This window comes from Talpa europaea (assembly GCF_964194135.1).
Source record: "Talpa europaea genome assembly, chromosome: 3".
In the NCBI taxonomy this organism is placed as follows: Eukaryota; Metazoa; Chordata; class Mammalia; order Eulipotyphla; family Talpidae; genus Talpa; species Talpa europaea.
Window position 1 is genome coordinate 25,679,873 of NC_140069.1, and position 20,347 is coordinate 25,700,219.

Consider the following 20,347-nt stretch of genomic DNA (forward strand, 5'->3'; position numbering starts at 1 on the left):
GCAGCCTCTGCAGTGCCAGTTCAATTCCGACTGGCTAGTGAGATTCCCACATGGTGAGGCAGACCTCTCCTGTCTCACCTGCTGCTCCCCTCAGCAGTGTACTTCAGTCCTTCTGCCTGTTCTGCTCCCTTCTCTGTTTCTGGTGAATTCTCTCGCCCTCCCGCACCTCTGGCTTGTACCCCAGTGCTTGTATAAATAAATAAATATTTTTAAAAAGGGGGTACAAGAAGTCAATCCCTAAGTTCAAAGGTTGAATCATAAAGTCTGATTCATAGATACTAACCCATGGCAACTACTCTCTTCTTTCACCAGTAGTTTTTCTAGTATGAAAAAAATAGGGAACTCAGCCCAATTTTTAGAAAAGGAGCCTCATCTTAGTTGTGGTTATAATGAAACATTCCTGAGGAAATCCATTTCTATGATCTTTATGCAAAGGTAAGAATTTGCACAAATTTCTTCAGCTATAAACATGGGGGAATGATGACAATAATAAGTGATAAGCTGAATGCTTTTCCTAACTTGAGGTCTGGTAAAAACAAACAAAAACTAAGCTGCCAGACAAGAGGTTTAAAACTTTTGCTTACACCCTGAGTTCCTGTATTGAGAGGCCATTCCATATGAATTGGCTTTGATTTACTGCTACAATCAAACTGAACTTTGTAATGGGGGGAACAGAAATTCTAGGAAGTCTTTGTTCAACATAGTATTGGAAGTCTTAGCCAGAGCAATTAGGCAAGAAAAAAACATAAAAGGAGGACTCCAAATTGGAAAAGAAGTAAAACTATCACTATTCACAGATGACATAACAGACGTAAACAATCCAAAAGATTACCAAATAAAAAAAACCTACTAGAAAAAATATATGAAAACAGTAAAAGGGCAGGTTACAAATTCAATACATAAAAAATAGCTGTATTTCTATATGCAAGCAATGAATTAGAAGAAAGAGAAATTCAGAAAACCATCCCATTTACAATGACATCAAGGATAAAATACCTGGAGCATACTTAACAAAGGAGCTGAAGGATCTGAAAACCATTAGATACTGTCAAAGGAAATAAAAGGAGATGCAAAGAAATGGAAAGATACCCTGTACTCATGGAAGAATAAACATTAAGATGGCCATCTTACCTAAAGCAATTTACGGATTCAACCCCACCCCTATCAAAACCCCCTATGGCTTTTTTCAAGAAAATAGAATAAACAATTCTAAAATTTGTATGGAAATGCAAGAGCCCAAATAGACAAAGCAATCATGAGAAAAAGGAATAAAAATGGCGATATCACACTTCCTGACTTCAAACTACACTACACAGAGACAGTAATCAAAACATTATGGTATTGGGGCCTCCTTGGTGGCGCAGGCAGTTGAGGGCTGTGCTGTGAAGCTGTCCGCAGCCTCTGCAGCGCTGGTTCAAACCCAGTTGGTCGGCGAGAGTCCCACATGGCACGACAGACCTCTCCTGCCATGCCCGCTGCTCCCCTCAGCAGTGTATTTCGTCAGTCTGCCTGTTCTGTTCCCCTCTCTGTATCTGGTGAATCCTCTCACCCTCCCACGCATATGGCCTGTACCCCAGTTCTTGTATAAAAATAAATAAATCTTTTAAAAAAAAACCCAACAATATGGTATTGGAAAGAAAACAGGAAGCACATACCAATGCAACAGCATAGAGATCGAGACAGAAACTCACAAAAATAAGGACATTTAATCTTGGACAGAAGAGCCATGATTATACAACACAGAAAGAAAAGCATTTTTTAACAAATGGTGTTGGGGAAGTTGGACGACTACATGCAAAAAAAAAATGAAACAAGATCAAAATGGATGTAAGATTTGGATGTAAGACCTGAAACTATAAAGTACATTAAAGAAAACAACGGTCATACACTCTTGGATATTAATGCAGGAATGTATTTGGGGTACAAGGGCAAGGAAAACAAAAGTGAAAAATAAACAAATGGAGCTCTATCAAACTAAAATGCTTTTGTTACTGCAAAAGAAACCACGACAAAAATAAAAAGGCCGCCTGCAAACTTGAAGGGCCGACAGAAAATGTTGAAAAAATGCTCAACATCTCTTATTTTAAGGGAAATGCAAATCAAAACCTATATCAAAAAGACCTGTATCAAAAAGACTGCAAATGACAAATGTTGGCATGGATGTGGAGAAAAAGGTGAACTCATCCATTATTGGTGGGAATGTAATTTGGTGCTGCCTCTATGGAAAATGATACAGAGGTTCCTCAAAAGAAAAAAGAAAGAGAAATTACATAGGATCCAGCAATATCACTTCTAGAAATTTACCCAAAGAATATGAAAACACTAATATGAGAAGATTTATACACTCTTATATTCCCACCAGTATCATTCACAATCGCCAAGTCATGGAACCAACCTAAAGGCCCATCAACATAAGAATGGGGAAAGAGAGCCTCCCCGGTGGCGCAGTGGTTGAGTGCTGGCTTGTGAAGCTGCCGGCAGCCTCTGCAGCGCCTGTTCGATCCCTGGCCACCCAGCGAGGGTCCCACATGGCGCGCAGACCTCTCCTGCCGCCCGCTGCTCCCCTCAGCAGTGTACTTCGGTCCTTCTGCCTGCTCTGCTCCCCGCTCTGGCTCTGGTGAATTCTCTCACCCTCCCGCGCTTCTGACTGTACCCAGTGCTTGCATAAATAAATAAATAAATCTTTAAAAAAAAAAAAAAAGAATGGGGAAAGAAACTGTGGAATACATACTCAACAGCATACTACTCAGCTAGTAAATAAAGATTAAGTGGTGCCTTGCGAAAAAATGTGTGGGTCCTGAGGTGGTTATATTGAGTGAAATGAGTCAGAGAGTGAAAGATAGTTACCGGATTTTTTCACTCTTTTGTGGAATATAAATAACCAAATAAAACCAATTGGCGAAACACAACATAAACAATTCTCAGACTCTGAAAGATATATTGGTTAGGGCCTCCCTGGTGGTGCCGGGGGTTGGGACGCAGCCTGTGAGGCTGTCCATGGCCTCTGCTGTGCGAGCTCGATGCCCAGCCGGCTGGGGTCAGCCCACATGGCGCAGCAGGCCTCTCCTGGCTTGCCTGCTGCTCCCCTCAAAAGTGTGCTTCTGTCAGTCTGCCTGTTCCGTTCCCCCTCTGTCTCAGGTGAATCCTCTCACCCTCTGAGCCTCTGGCCTGTGCCCTAGCTCTTTTAGCATAAATAAATAAATCTTTAAAAAAAAAAGAAGTTTATGCCTCCTTTAAAAAAATATATACTGGTTATTAGAAGGGGTCTGGGTGGGGAGGGGGAGAGGAGGCAGTAGGGGAGGGAATGTGATAATGTATTGGCATGGAGGCTTTGGTAGAGAATGAGAGAAGCATGTGCACTTGGAGGTGTGAAGTTGTAATCCCCAAATTATATGGCAATATAAACAATTTGCAAATCAATAAAATTTGAGGAAAAAGACATTTGTTTTCTCTCTTAATAAAAAGCTCAGTGGCAAGGCTGCTCCAGAGTTGGTGAATTCAACCATATGGTCAAGGATTCTGATGTCCCCCCCACATTTTTATGGCCTGCTACTTTTAGGGTTTTGGCTTTGTCCCCACATTATCAAGCCCCCTGAGATGACAACCAGTCCTGGTGTCCCAGCTGGATGCAATCAACCTAGAGGAAAAAGAACCAGCCTGTGGTGTGCTCCTTCCCAGGAGCCGCCTACCTTTTCATATCATTGGTGAGGAGGGGGCCACGTACCAAGCCCTAAAATGATCTCTGGCCAGGAGGAGAGCCCATAATTTGCTAAAGCAAATCAAGAAGAGACTTCATGTAGAATAGAATTGCAACAGGAGTGAATTAGGGTTCTGTAATGAGGAAGGATAAGAAGATAAATGTTGAGTTGGTAACTAGCAGCTTCTGGTGAGGACACAGACATGCATCATAGGATTTAAAGAGGACAATTCCTTTTCCTCAAAACTTTGGATGAAGCCCAAGTAGATAATATATTCCCACATATGGAGAAACGTAGACATGACTACTTAGCAGGTTCAGCCTCATCACCCACACACTTCTAAACTATGTACTCTTGGTGTTCATATTGTCTGGCTTACTTTGCTCGGTATAATGTTTCTGAGATCCATCCATTATTGCAAGCATCAGTAGTTCTCTGGGTATAATTCCATGGTTTATCTACCCAAGAGCACACTGCATCACATTTATAATTAAAAACAAGTGAGACATCAGCTCTTTTTAGAGAGCAGTGTTTGGTTATGTAAGTCTGGAGTTTTGGGGTGCTCCCACTGCAAAGGAATGACTCCCCTAAGGCCAAGAATGTGTTCAGAGAAGACGACAGTATGCCAGAGAGTACCCCTCGCTGCTGATACACCCAGATATATAAACTGGATTGTCCTGGAGATTCCAGGGTATTCCTCAAGATGAGAATGTCAGATTTCCCTCCCCATATAACTTGTCATAAAACTCTTTTGTTCTGAGATTCTTGGATTTTACATCAGAAGAATCCAAGTTACAGCATGGGCTGCTGCAGAGATATTTTCCCCTCCTGTCTGACAGAGCCCTAGAAAACAGAAGGCAGAAGGAGTCGGGAGTTCCCGTCCTGTCTGAGCCCTGCAATGTGCATTATTAACAAAATCTTGGCCCTGAAGCTAGGAATTACATCCAATATACCAAATTCAATTCCAATTTTCTATGTAGTTCTAGTAATCCTAGACCTAAGCACATCCAGAAAATATGAGTTAAACATAAAATTCTTCAGTATATTCAACTCATGTGGTTATGAGTCATTGCTAATACGTTCAACAGATATGCTGGTTTCCAAGCTGAGTATCCAAAGTAAGGATTTTAATTGCTTTTCTTAGTGATTTGCTCATGTCTGCATACCAGCAGTAAGGCTTGGCTGACCAAAGCCATCTTGAACTATTTAACTTAGAATTCAGTATAGGACTAACACATGTCAAATATTTGCAAAACTTCTATCCAGAGACACAGGCCATTCATTAAAGTTAAGTTCCAAGCCAAATTACAGTAGGACGTGAAACCTACTATGTATTTTATACACTAACTTCATATATGGAGTGAATAAAATTTTACATGTCATTCAGGAAACTTTTTTATGTTTATAGGAACAAACATATTGTTCTTTGTATAAGACACATAATGTCAATTAACTTTGATTTATCCCCTGAGAAAAACCTTGCCTGCAGCCTGAAATGCATACAATAACTGACTTTATGACCTCTCCTCTCTCCCAAAAATGACAAGGCAGGACCACAGCACTCCAACTCATAGGAAGAACACATTTTAATTTGGACACCAGCCTCTATTTCTGCAGAAACTAAAACTGATCCAAAATATACAAACAAAGAAACTATTCAAAGTCACTGAGTTCAGAGTGTATAGCTTTTTGTGTTAGCTTGTCAAAACACAATGTACATTTTCTTCATGGCTGAATGGCAGATGTGGTGGTGCTAGAACTGCTGTGGAGGTAGAAGGCACTGGTGGTCTCCCAGTCTGCAGCTTGGCCTTATTTTTGACTAATGTATATATAGTTTCTTATTGGAACATTTCATCTTCTTAGTTAAAAATAATGAATCTTTGGTTTCAATGTCAGATGGTTAAGAATGTTAATTTTGCTCTTGGCAGGGGTTAAGAAGAAAAGTTAATTCACTTGATCTGGAAGGAAAGGATTATGTCAATTCTAAAGTTAAAACCTAATCTTTCAGCTGGTTAGGCAGAGGTAGGTACAGACAACAAACTGTTTCCCTCACAGTTCAGCTCAAGTTTAAAGCTACCTAGCCAGTTGGGAACTATTGAGCAAAACTGGGGTGGTCCTTGAGAACACCTAGCCATGGCTACTGGGGCAGAGCAAGTTAACTTTCTTCTCAGATCCATAGACTTCTATCCCTCAGTACAGAATTTATGAGCATGAGCCAACTATATTCGTCCAAGGTGTAGGGGTTTCTAAAGAAAAGGGGCCTGCCCTCTGCAGAAAGCCATGAACAACTTTTTATTTATGCATACAAGAACTGGGGTGTAGCACAGAGTTGCAAGGGATGAGAGGATTCACCAGAGAGAGAGTAGGGAACAGAACAGATGGATTGACTGAAATACACTGCTGAGAGGAGCAGCGGGTGAGACAGGAGAGGCCTGCTGCGCCATTTGGGTATCTCCTGGCCAGGGATTGAATTCATGCCATAGTGGCTGGTGATAGCTTGATAGCACTGAGACAAACTCCTGTTCCACCAGGGAGGCCCAAGAGCCTTCATTTTTAATAAGGCTTTAAAACCATCTAATTCAAAAGAAGACAATGCAGTTTAGCATTTCCACGGGGCCAGAGACTTTGACACAAAAAGAGCCTGCTATTTCAGAGGTGGTGACATTAACTTTTAAACAGCATTTTTTAAACAGGAAAGTTGACCTAAGTTACATGATATATTTACATTTACAATAATAGGGTTGGCATGAACAATATGCAATTAAACTCAAGAGCAGTAAAAATGTAATAAAGCAGGATTTCACTCTGAAAATCAGTCACAACCCCTCATGCCATATTTCATCGAGACTCTGTACACCTATTGGGATCCATCACTATATACTATTCATAGTACTGAAGCACCTTCCCTAGACTTTCCTCAAAAAACTAGACCTGAAACAGCTGTGATTGCCACCTACCATCAAAATTAGCTTTAATGCTTAGTTACTCTCTTCTTAGAAATATTCGACTGGTGGGTGTTTCCACTTACTGAAGCTGGAAAGTTTTACTACTGCCAAGACAGGCACTGGGGCTCTCAGGAAATGAAAGATAGAATTTTGAATAAACACAAAAATCCCTGCTGTTACTTTTCTGCATGGAAAGCATAATCCTTCATACCTCACTACTCAGCACAAGTGAAAGACTTAAATTCCAGATGCTGAAGATTTTAACACTGGCTGCTGTGATCTGTCATGTGCAGAATAAAACTTTCATTAACTCACAATAGCAGCATGTCAACTAAGAGAACAGAGAAGAAAAAATTAAAAGCTTATTCAAAATTATCCAAAGACAATGGGAGCAAAGCTAAACAGTAGCAGCAAATGGGCTTAGCTAAGTTTGTCGTAAGCCTTACCAGAGGTGGGGAAACAGAAGGGAGCACTTTGAAGCAAATAAGATGGAGAAAAGGAAGGAATAGAAGTTGTAAATACTAACTGGAAATGAAAACAAAGGAGAAAATAATTGCTAAAATGAATAAACTTTAGCAGTTATGTCTAAGGTTTCTATTTTCCATCCCTAGAAGGCAACACCAGGAAAAAGTTCTAAAAATGGATTTTCTAATTTTTCCAGCACAAAAGAAGGGATAAGAGAGGGCAAACCTACATAAGTTTTGAAAGAAACACCCTAGAGAGAGTTTTTCACATTCTCCAAACTCACACATTAGTTCATCCTCATACTTCAGATACATCCTATCATTTCACTTATACTGGATTTTAACATACTCAAGTAAAAAGAGTCTATTAAACCCTGTTTAATACCTATGTTTATAAATATCTATTACATTTAAAATATGCCAGGAGAGGCACAAAATCAATAGAGATTTAAAAGTTTTTCTTAAACCAGAGAGAAAATATCTTAAAATCTTCTTCATCTTATTTTCCAGGGTGCTAACTAAAGTAAAACTGGCTCTTATGTGGGTTTATTTCCTTAGGAATCTGTTTTAGGACCTAATTTGCCTCACTGCTAGGAAACACATAAATCTGAATATATAGTCTGTTGACTTTATCTGAAATTTTCCTTAGCAAAGTGGGAGCTCTCAGAGTGGGCTCAGTCCTTCCAAATGGCCCCATAAGACTTTCGTAGAACAGAAACCTTCAGAACCTGTAAACAACTTTGACCACTGGCAAAACCCAGGCTGGCAGGCTCCAAGTGAAAAAGAATGGCTCGCTGTGTTTCTTGAGCTGCCCTTGTTGGCAGACTGGGCAAGTAAAAAGTACAGTAAATTCCTGCTGTGAGTGAGACCATCCGGTATTTTCCTTTTTTTTCTTCTGGCTTATTTCACTGAGCATGATCCCTTCCAGCTCCATCCATGTTGCTACAAATGGCATGAGTTTATCTTTTTTGAATGCTGAGTAATATTCCATGGTGTATATGGACCACATCTTCTTGATCCAGTCATCTATTTTGGGGCATTTGGGTTGTGGAATTTAGAAAACCTAAATAAGGGACCAGGAAAAAGACTAATTATAATAAAATCAAAATCAAAATCAACAAACAACTATAAATCAGAGACATACTGGGTTGGGGGAGAAGGAGTAGGATCAAAACAAGGGTGGTGGGAATTGTATGGGGACTATGACCAAGATGAAAATGCATACATTGTGCAAGATGAAAAATGATGTAAAGGCATATAAAATTTAAAAATTAAAAAAAAAGTACAGTAAAAACAAAACAGGAGAACTGTGTTTCCTCGACAGTCATCATTGCCTCTTTGTCGCTGGTCCTCGGACTCCAGGAGTCAAACTCACAGGGTTCTCCAGGACCGCCCTGCAGTCACAGAGAGGTGCAAAGAGGTGGAAATGGAAGGAAGAAAGAAAACAAAATGGAGCCATTCCGGTCTGGATAAACCCAAAACAGAGTCCCCTAGATTGAGGGCGTGAGTTCAGGTAGGTCCAGCTCCGCCAAGCAGTCCACCGTGTTCTCCTCCCACTGGAAACTGAAGCAGACAGCCCAGCATTGAAACTCAACCAGTCACTGCTGGTCTAGCACTTCATTGAACTTGCATGTTATCGCACCAGTCAGAATTGGATTGACTTTGGCTTAATCAGCATTGTGGACCTGAGGTGTGAGCTAGCTCTCATTTTCTTTGTAGGTAAAGCACCTCTCTCCCCCAACCTCAGGCAGAGGGAACAGGATTCGAGAGCTTCTTGGATCACTTCTTCAGTGACCCCAGGTTGCAACTGGAAAGCCCAAAATTATCGCTCCTGGTGTAGAACCTGAAGGAGGATGCCTCAGAGAGGACCTTGCAAGCAGGGCAGTCTGGTTGCCCTGGACGTCCTGAGATCAAAAACAATACAAAAACCTGCTCTGTCTTCCCAAGTGTGCAGAGTTATAGAGGCCACTGAATCCACAAGTGTGAGAGTTAAGAACATCTAAAGAATTAGCAGTTAAGAATGAAATTTATAAGTTCACAGGGAAGCCTTCCAGGGCATTGTTGCAGGAAAATGGAAGTCACAAATTACACTTAAGAACAATAGCATGTCGGGCCTCCCCGGTGGCGCAGCGGTTGAGCGCTGGGTTGCGAAGCTGCCCCCCGGCCTCTGCGGCGCCGGTTTGATCCCCGGCTGCTCCCCGGCCACCGGAGGAGGGTCCCACATGGCGCGCAGACCTCTCCTGCCGCCCGCTGCTCCCCTCAGCAGTGTACTTCGGTCCTTCTGCCTGCTCTGCTCCCCGCTCTGGCTCTGGTGAATTCTCTCACCCTCCCGCGCTTCTGACTGTACCCAGTGCACGTATAAACAAAACAAACAAACAAACCAGCAAACAAATAAATAAAGCATGCCTCTATAAAAAAAAAAAAAAAAGAACAATAGCATGTATGTAAACAATCCCTACCCCACACAACAGTATTGTATGTTTTCTATTGTTACATACACAGCAGGGCCTCAAATAATGTTTCAAGTAAACCAGAAAAAAAATCCAATCCTGATCAACACTGAATTGAAGTTAAAGACCTGGTTTTGTGTGTGTGTGTGTTTATGTAATGGTGCAATTTCCAAGTACCTACAGATGCCATTCAGTGAATATTTACTGTACATTTGTCGACAGGCAAAATGATGCCATATATGTAAACAACCCCTACCCCACAGATTAATGCTGTATGTTTTCTATAATCACATATGTGTGTAAATGCATCGGAGAAGGTTCTGGCAAATACGACTTGAGTTATCTCTGTGGAGGGGTTAAACATTGGAGGTGATCATCAAAGCAGACTTTAGACTGATGTGTTTAAATTGTTAAAAGGAGGACCTATTAATATATTGTGTGGTACAATTAAGTTAATTTCTAAAAAAAAAGTCTTCAAAGTACATGTGTAGCTAGTGGTGACACAGTAAATCCAGTCACTTGATACAGTCATTGCTTCATTGACAAGAGCCACCTGCAAGTGAGGGAGGGTCGCCCACACCTCTGAGATTGGGAAAAGCCCGTGATTCATCCAGTTCAAACTTCCTTTGTTTCCTCCTGCTGGGGCTTCTCTCTGTCCTCCAAACCACTTTCGCTTTGGTTGGCAACTACTACATGTTTCTTAAGAACCTCTTTGCCCACTTCTTCCTTCTTTTCTTTCCCAGACTGTGCTCCCACACCCCAAATAAAGCCTGAACCTGCTGCCTTGATTGATCCCAGCAGTGAGTGACAGAGGAAGCCAGAGGTCCCGCCCGACAGGATGTGATATTGGTGGACACAAAGAAAGCATAGTAAGCTGCCGTAGCAGAATTCAACACAACATCTAGCAGAATTCAACACAACATTCACAATGGCAAATTCTTTCCATCTACCAGTCTTCTTAACACATACACACACTCACCACCACTACCACGTCAAGGGCCCCCAACAGTGGGTAATCATCACCACCATCTGCTTCTATATTCATCAACTTCAAGTTAATAAGCTGATCAAAGTGAGTGAATCTGAGATCTGAAAGCCCTAAGAGACTATATCATATTTGTAGGTTGAAGCGCTGCTGGCCAATTGCTCACTGAGTTTGTTTCTTCTCCCTGCCAGGCACACACTTAGATTACATTTTCAGCCTCCCTTGCAGATAGGTGTGGATCTGTGTTTAAGATCTGGCCCATGGAATGTAGCTGGAAATGATGCGTGCCACGTTCACCTCCGCCTCATAACATTTTCCTGTGCAAACATGTACTCTCTCTTGCTCCCCCTGCTGGCCGGGTGCAAAGAATCATGGGAAGACCTAAATCCCTAACAGAAGGCAGAGTCACAAGGTGGAAGTGGTGAATCCTTGAGGAATCACTTGGACAGTGACCTCAAGAACATTTGTTCCTGTCATGCAGATAAGTTTCTTAAGCTGCTAAGATTCTGACGGTTGTCTGTTACAGCAGTTAGCTTACCTTGACTAATAATGACAAGCAAAAAGGCATTTGATAAATTCAATACCATCATTTTTTTAATTATAAAATGAAAAATGACTCCATATTAACTTATTAAAAAGTACCTACCTTATATCAAATACCAACAGTGTTCTTCAGGATGAAGTTATATAGGCACTTTCACTTAACAGAAGAATTAAGATGATGACGCTTGCTACTAGCACATTAATGATTACTGGTTGTGAGTTTTAGCTAATACATGAAAACCACAGTTACCATTATTTGAGTTGAAAAGATAATCCACATAGAAAATCCAGGGACAATCAACTAAAAAAACATTAGAGCAGCTAGGGGTCTTTAATAGTTATCTATTGCAAAATAGAGTAAATGTTAGTAAGGTCACAATTCTAAGTGTAGCGTGGTGTGCTAGACTCCCTTTCCCTTGTCCTCCATGCCCTGGAGGCTGCAAATTGCACTGTTCAACCTCTCAGTCACCCTCTCCCCGTCATCCAATGCTCTCTGGACAAAAGCAATTCCAAATGTGGGTTTGGCAGTGTGAATTTCTTTCTCCTCCCAGAACTTAGTCAGGTAACTCCTCACTAACTTAGTATTTTACAAAACATGTTTTGAGAATGATCCTGTTTTATGTCTCATTGATAAAGTGAAAGCAGAGGCCTAGGTTCACTTTGCTTCACCCCATTTCCTCAGATCTCTCACTGGCTTTAAAGAGTTATGATAAATATGTCTGAAAACTTATACTTTAAGAAGAGATGTTGACAGAGAGTCCTGACCGCCTTCTTCTCCAGTTAAAAAGAGTTTATAGCTACTCAGTCATGGAGCCACTTTTAATTATACCACTTCCTTGGCCAGGCCCACTATACATAACCACATAATACTCCCCAATCTAGTATATTGAGAAAAGTTTATTACCGAAAATACCACATAAAACAAAGTTTTTGTATATAAAGATCAAAAATGTGGAAAAGTTAATATTTACAACATTTTCCATACAGTACATGATAATTTAACAGAATGCTAAACAGAGAAAAACAAAAACAAAAAGTATCAGGAAACCTTGTCCAAGGAGTAATACTTAATTGGAAATGAAATTAAGAAAATACTTTAATATTTTAAAGGATGTTATACAAAGTACATTTTCTTTCATTTTTTCAGAACTACATTTTTTTCCCCACTGACTGGCACTAATATTGCTAATACACTTTTGAATGTTCACTAAAATCCTAACTTAGCTACAGAAATGAATTCTACATAATGTCTGAGAAAAATTCTGCATAAATACAAAGTGTTTGTACAATTCTAATTGTTCAAAAACAAAAGTACAAGCAACTATAAGTAGCCATAATAATATAATCTTGCATGGTCATGAAACATTTTTCTTAAAAAAAGGAATCAATTGCACTTGACTTAATTTATAAAAGAGTAACATTTTATCTACTAATCCCCCAGGTCATTTTTTTTTTTTTTAAATGCAGAAAGGTCAGTGAGCAGCATAATAAAATCAACAGTGGACATTTTCAGTAAGCACCTTATTTCAGTTGCATAATGGACCTGTGAAATTCCTAAAATAATGAGAGTTTATAAAATTCACACATTTAAGATGATAAGGTAAAGCTAATGGATTTTTAAAGATTAATTCCCACTACAACATTTTTGGTTGTCAACTTTTTTTTTTTTATACTATACAAGAATACTATTTTTCACTTTTCTTAGAAATTCAGTGTAAAAGCTACTAAAGTAATGCTAAATATCAGAACAATGCAATAAAAATATTTGAACAGATTTTCCAGGATTCCTTAAAAAAAGCTCAAACACACATAAATTTATTTTCAAATATATAAAAAAAGACACAAGGTTAAGTTTTAAATATCTCAGCAAAGAAAATTTTTTACTTTATACTATAAACGTGAAATATCATAGTATATCTTTTAAATCTTTTACTAGAATAGAATCTTCATAGAAGAAAAGGAAGATTCCTCTAACTCCCTCCTCCCACACAATTAAAAAAATATTATTAACCTGCACATTTCTGTTTTTCAGGTATATTGTTGTCACCAGCTTTTGTGTGAAACGAATCCTATTATTCCCAGAATCTGTTGTTTCCAGTGTAACAGTAGCCCATGTAGCCTTAAGTGCAAAAGAAGACTGTAACAGTGATTCTTTGAGGACAGTGTAGTGGTCACCTCCAGTGTAACACAAGCTGCTTCCAGGGATAATCGGTTGTTCAAGTATCTGAGTGACTGCCAGTGCCCTGCTCTTTTTTAACTTCGGAAGATGAATGAATGAGCAGTGATGTGGAGCCTTTGAGGCTACTTGGCTCTGAAGAACTTGGGACCTGCAAGTTCTTGCTCTGCACAGGGCCATTTTCAGTAAGATCACTCTTTGGAGTTACCCTAGGTAAAAGAGCGAGAGATGACACACATACACACCAACACAAATGTGATGCCAGCACCCCTGACACTTGCCGTCCACTTTTCATGAGTCTTACTCCTGACCATGCCCACCTTTATTAGAAGACAGTTAATTAAATATCTTTCTGTAAACTCTAATAGTTTAAAATACAAAGAATTTAATTTTGAATACAATTTTTGCTAGCTTGAGAAACTTCATCAATTACCTCCTCTCTGTGGTGTCCCACGGAGAATATAAATAACAAAACAGGGTTCTTGACCCTCAAGTTAGTATTTTCTTGATTCCCACTACGGGCCAGATAACTTGTAAGAGGCTGGGAACACAAAGATGAGTAGGACCTCAGCTCTGCCTTTGAGGCGTTTACAAGTCTAGTGGAGCACAAAGTGTGTACCTAACCCACCCTGGATGTGGAAAGTTATAGGAACACAGAGAAGGTGCATGTGGCCTAGGATGGGACCACAAGGAAGACATTCCAGCTAACTAATGTCAATATCCTTTTGCATTTAGAAGGTAAAAACATTTTGTAATCATCTTCATATTAACTGAAAAATACCTTTTAGTACCCTAACAAGTTACTCATTAAAACTTAATCAAGTGTCCTTCAAAGTGAATCCTAAACATGTACATATGAGCAACTCTTAACATTTACCAAAGAAATGAACATTAGTTTTCTATGTGAACAACATACATGAAAGTTCTTCTGAAAACTAAGAATTAAACTATGAAATAGTATTATAGGCTGCACACAAATCTGTTAAAACCAAACTTCCTTGCTTACTCCGCAGATGTGTCATGTTTAAAAAAAATATGCATAACATGGTATTCCAAAACAGTCATGACTTAAGAGAGCAAAATCAAAGCTTACCTTCCTTCACTCCGCACACTTTCAGATACACTGCTCTTATCGTTCACAGTGCCGGTCTGACTTTTCTTGTCAGACTGTTCCCCACAGAGTCTGGAGCTGGATGCTGCTGGGGAGGCTGGTTCCCCACAGTTCTGTTCTCTTAATTTGGGGGTGCTTGCTCCATCTGCTTTCACTTCCCTCACTGATGTTTCTGGTGAGGTTTGGATTTCTGTCAAAGTTTCTTGTCCTAAGTAATCATGGTTAGTGACTGCTACTGCAGAAGTGCCATGATTTGCTGTAGCTCCTGTGCTGGTTCCCATGGATTTGGAAATGACCTTCAACTTATGTGAACTTGGTTTGTAGTGCTTCTTTTTGTGTTTCACTTTAGAATTGTGCTTTAAGAAAAACTCACATGATTCTTGTAGTACTCTTCGACTTTCACTGATTGGACTGTAAGAAAATTTAAGGAGAGGATTTACTTGATAAATACTCAGTAGTACAGAAGCCATAAGGCAGAGGATATCTTTATTCATTAAAGTTTGAAATTCCATATAATTTCTCTTATTTATAAAATCTGAGATTATAAATACCATGAGATGCAAGTATTTAAGTGAAATCTTTTGTGCAACTAACACTGTTAGTTGCTTTTCTCAGCATAATTAGTAAACTGGTAAGAAGTTAAATCGGCAAAATTACAGAAAGAGGGCAAGGAAACTTAAACCAGTACAAAGTAGGGGTCTACCTGTATATGTAGCATATGTAAAGACATCACATATAAAAATAAATCAGAAAAGAGGCAGAACATAACAAATGGTCTTTGTTTAAATTTGTTTTTTTCTGACCTTAAAGTTAGGAAATTATACTGAAGTTATTATGGGTATTTAAGTATGAGACAGACATAATAGTACAAAAACTGAAGCCCAATTCAATGTGATTCTTCAGACTCCAAAAATTTATTTGTGAAAAAGTCTATAGTTTTAAAATTTATACCACAAAAAAATTATTCTTTATTAGTCAAGTTAGTGGGGAACAGTTTTAAAAACTCTGTAGTTTTGGTGGTAGTGTATTGTGTGAAATGTACATAAATAGACAAAATAAACTATCTACTCATACATGTAAATCTAGTATATTGCTAGAGAATATTCCATAAGTTTGAATTTTTGCAAGTAAGTAAAATGTTAAGTCAATACTGCGTATAAAAACATTTTAAGTAGTAAAGAATGCTCACAACGTCACATTTGAACCATACTTTATAGATTTTCTTACCTATATTTGATCACATTTAATCATTTATCCTTGATAGAAAAGGATAAGATTCTAAAATGCGGCACCCAAAATAATCCAATGAGAGCAGAAATGATATTGGATATATTATAAGTCATGGAAACACACATTTTATAAGTCATTCATTTCAGTGTAATAGTATATGTCAAAGATTCATATAACAAATGCCAAAATAAAGTATATCTCTCATGACAAAGATTTGTAAACTTGAAACAACAGCTGACATAGTGAAATGCCAGTGCAATGATGATTTGAATATTTGGTATTTGACCCATTTATTTTAAATAATGTCAGGTAATTCAATAGATTCTTACTCTCTCTTGCGATTTCGTTTAAAAAATCCAGCCCATTCTGTGCATGTCTTTTTGCTTCCAACCCAGAAGACAGCAGAGATGCCAACAATTAACGTCATCAGGTATTTTATCATAAATAAAGCCAAATCTGGTCGAGTTTTTGTTTTTGCCTACACACACACACAAAAAAAAAAAAAACAGTGAATAATACAATTTTAGTAACATAATAAAAGTGGAAAGAAAACCCTACAGAGTTAACATAAAAGAAAAAGTGTTAAGTCTTCAATCTGTTTTATTATAAAATGTTTAGAAATATGACCATAGAATTAAGGTTACTAAGGAGAAGTGGGGGATAATGGACAAAGGGTAAAGGGTGCTATGGTGCTGTGAGTGTAGCATGGTGATGTACATCTGAAGAGGTATGAGCCTGTTCCCCTGAATCAAATACAGTGCTGCAAATCAATGTTACACCCCAACAGTAAAAATAAGTAACACATGCATAAGATAAAATAAAAAAATTAAATAAAAATCATTTGACATAATATAATAAACAGTGCTTTAAGTGTGATATATTCTTTCCTAAGTCCTAAACGAAGAACTATGGATAAAAGATTACAGGCAAGTGAAACTGTTGTCCCCACACGTAAGGACATAAACCAGGTCCTACTATATTAATAGTGCAGTCACTTTCTAGAAGATACATGATATAAAGTAACTCAGCCCACACATTCCTTGATTTCATAAGCTGTGATTACAGCTCTCGTACTCAACATAATTAATGCCATATATAGTCAAAATATATAAAATTTATTAAAAACAAAACAAAATTTCCATTAAGAAATTTTAAGGAATTTTTTTCAGATATTTCCTGTTTTTTAAACCTTAACCCACCTTATATCAATTATAAGCAATAGAAACATTATTTGTTTTAATTACACTTTTATATTAAATGATTTATAGGAAAGTTTAGGAAAAAGCAAGTTGTTTTCATAAGCACATACTATGCAAAAAATTGTAAGTATAATCAATTTAAACATAATCGAATGTTTTACCTACTAAGTGAATTAACTCCTAAAGTAGCAGCACTTTTGACCTGCTATTTTCAGTCTGCTCTTCATCACCATTAATCTGACTTTACAACCCAAATTACTTTTTGAAAGAATAGTGAAAGGAGTCTTCTTTACTCTTGTAACTAAAACTAAAACTTAAGAACTCTTGAGACACTTAGCCCAGTTTTAACTCATGCATAGGAATCATTTCCTATGTTCATTGGATTTTCTCACCTGAAATCTAACTTGATGTTTAAACCAACAAGAGTTCATTTCAGCATACATTTTCTATGTTAAAGTTAAGCAATCAGATTACACAAATGACAGCTGTTACCTGATAAGGACATGGGATATGATACTGCCGACAATGGTCAGAGACCCAGGTTATCTCCCAGGTAATCCTGTTCACTTGCTCATAGACGTAACATCCAAGAAGTGTCACTAATGGCACAAGATACAGGCCACTGAAAACTCCAATTCGAATCATAAATTTCTTCAGTTTCTCTTGGTTCCGGCCATCATGTTGTATAACTTGTCGAACATGATTTAAGGAAATAATGCCAGCTAAAAGAAGAGACAGCCCAACAAACACACAAAGGCACAGTGGCAAGAGTACAAAGTAGCGAGAAGCATCCAGGTCATAGAGGCCAACAAAGCAAACTCCACTAATGTTATCACCTTCAACTTTGTTCATAGCAAGAAGCATAACAGTCAGAAAACCTGGTATTCCCCAGGCGACAGCATGAAACCACACCGCTTTCTGTTCAATGGCTTCACAACTCCATTTTCTTCCTGCAGCTAAAAACCAAGTAATGGTAAGAATTACCCACCACACAGTGCCAGCCATGGTGAAAAAATACAAAAACATAAACAAAACGGTGCAAGCCTTATTTTGAGAGCCTAGAACAACTGTGTCACCAAGTTCTAGCTTCTCATCTGCCTTGTTGCAGGCTGTGCTATTGCCCAGTATGAATCCAATAAAGTACATCAGAGACACAATGCTGTAACAGACTGAGTAATAGATAATTGGTCTCTCCGGGTATCTGAATCTTTTAACATCAATTAAAAAAGTAAGGAATGTGAACAGAGTTGCACAAAGACAAAATATTGAAACTATTCCAATAAAACTTTTGGCAAACTCCAGTTCATCACTTTTAAAATACATATTGGGACATGGTGGTGCACACTGGTCAATCCCCAGAAACTTATAGCCTTGTCCCCCAGAAGTCTTCAGATGCCTTGGACACCAAAATCCAATGTCTCTTTGGACTTGTTCTGTTTTCTTCTGAGGACCAAGAAACTCTGTGTGTGGATCAAAAGTTACAGGAACAGTTTCATCACAGTATTGTAATCTGTAAAGATTAAAAAAATTAAATGTATAAAGTCAACATTGTTATTGATTCATTACTTAAATGTTATGCCTTCCAATGATAAAGTATTTCCTTGTGCATTCATAATTGACGGGAAGACATACAAACCTAAATACATTACAGGTTAGAGTGGGGCAGAGAGCTCTGAAGTTGATTAAAAATGCTGTGGTTGTTGATGAACATAAAAATTCTCTTACTCAGAAAACAATTAATTCTTAATAATTTCTACCTTCAGGATTGAATATTAAGGAATTTCTCTTGATTCCAGACAAAAAGTGCTGACTTGTTTGTTTACAGTCTTAGGGAAATTAATTTTCAATTTTTAATGCTTACACACAAATTAGATCAACCATGTGAGTAAGGTGATGACAACTAAATGGCTGTAATGAGATCCGTTCCTGCACTGATAAGGTAGAGGAGCTCAAGAGATATCTACGCTCTTAAAGCAGGGCAGTAAGATCAAGAAGAGGCAGCTCAGGCACAGCTCAACTCACATCCCCTTTTCTTTCTGGTTGCGTCTTTGCCTCCTTGTTTATGGGCAGACCTGAAGGTTACACAAGGATATTTCTGTTTTGTACAGAACCTTACCACTGAGGTGAGTTTCTACACATCAGTGTTACTTTGAAGGACCTATAAATTTTAAAAATGAGTGGGGTTTTTAATGAGAAAACATTTTAAACATATTTTAAATAAGAATAAAACACATGTATGCCCATATAAAGAACATTCATGTAACTGATGCCTGTTTCAAAACTTAACATACCGGTTTTGCTTTCTGTCTTCTTAAGTAAAATGAAACAACCTTTCAGATACAGTTGGGAGCTCTTTCTGGTGCTCCTCCCTTTTCTCTCTCCCCAGAAATATTCAGTACTGCAAGTTTAGTTTTTATTCTCCTCATGAATGTAACAGTATTATTACTGTGTCATTTTCTAACCATAATATTATACAGTACTGTTTCACAGTTTTGAATTTTACATAAATGATAGTGTTGTATATATTATACTGTAACTTCTTTTTCTTAACACTATTTTTTAGATGTATCCATGTTAGTAGATGTGGGGCAACTGCATTCATTTTATCAACTAAATGGTAGTATTCTAGTGTGCAGGACATCACAATTTACTAATCATTTTCTACAAAGGACTTTTACACTTTTTTCCATTTAAAAAAATTAGGAATAATATTCTTGTGCATGTTGTAGGTGATTTCCTAGGACGTTGAGTATAAACACCCTCAACTTTAACCAAGACGAATGTGTAAAAGGGCTGGTGAACGGATAGTAAGATTCATTTCACCCCAGGTCAGGTAAAAGGCACTAGATACGTTCCTTTGTATCTAGCATGTTTTATGTTAAAATTATTTGATTGGTATCTGTTTTTAAAATTATTTGATTGGTATCTGTTTCTCCCACCCCACTGTAAATCCCTGAGAACAAGAGCCAAGTTTGATTTTGCTCACCACTGTGTCTGCCACACGTATCACCACAGTGCCTGGCATGTGTTAAGTGTGCAATAAACATTTGATGAATTATATAATGAAAGCCTGCCACCTACGTTTTGGAAAAATAACACTAATGTTAAAAAAAATCACTCAGCTTTCAGTAGAAAACATAATTTACCTGTCACATTCAAGTTCTTCAGGCCATTGGATCCCAAACGTGTCAATTAACTTTTTGCAATCAGAATATACTTTTTCACAAAATTTACGACAAGGTGGAACCACATGAATTTGCTCTATGCATGTTGGTACAAAAGCGTTGCAAAGGAAAGTTTCAACATTTGGTGAACATTCCAGGTTTGCAAGAGGAAGAAAATGCTATTAAGAAAAACAGCAAGGTAAGGTTAGCAAACATTTTAATAACAAATGAATGAAATTAATTCATTTACTGTTTAAAATAAATACAGTTAATTCCACTCCTAGGTATTTACCCAAAGGACACAGAAACATCAATTCCAAAGAACACCTGCATCCCTATGTTTATAGCAGCACTGTTTACAATAGCTAAGCTTTGGAAACAA

General features: G+C 38.1%; 1 protein-coding gene across 1 annotated transcript in view; it reads right to left on the reverse strand.

Moving 5' to 3' along the window:
* Positions 1 to 13,301: 13,301 nt before the first annotated feature.
* FZD6 (frizzled class receptor 6) overlaps positions 13,302 to 20,347 on the reverse strand; it is a gene marked incomplete at its 3' end in the record, with an annotated part of 33,581 nt that continues 26,535 nt past the window's right edge. The window contains exons 2-6 of the mRNA XM_084229629.1: positions 19,948 to 20,144; positions 17,294 to 18,311; positions 15,932 to 16,080; positions 14,355 to 14,783; positions 13,302 to 13,470 (exon numbers count right to left, since the gene is read on the reverse strand). Coding sequence (XP_084085755.1) covers positions 13,302 to 13,470; positions 14,355 to 14,783; positions 15,932 to 16,080; positions 17,294 to 18,311; positions 19,948 to 20,144 — 1,962 coding nt within the window. The remainder of the gene's footprint in view (positions 13,471 to 14,354; positions 14,784 to 15,931; positions 16,081 to 17,293; positions 18,312 to 19,947; positions 20,145 to 20,347) is intronic.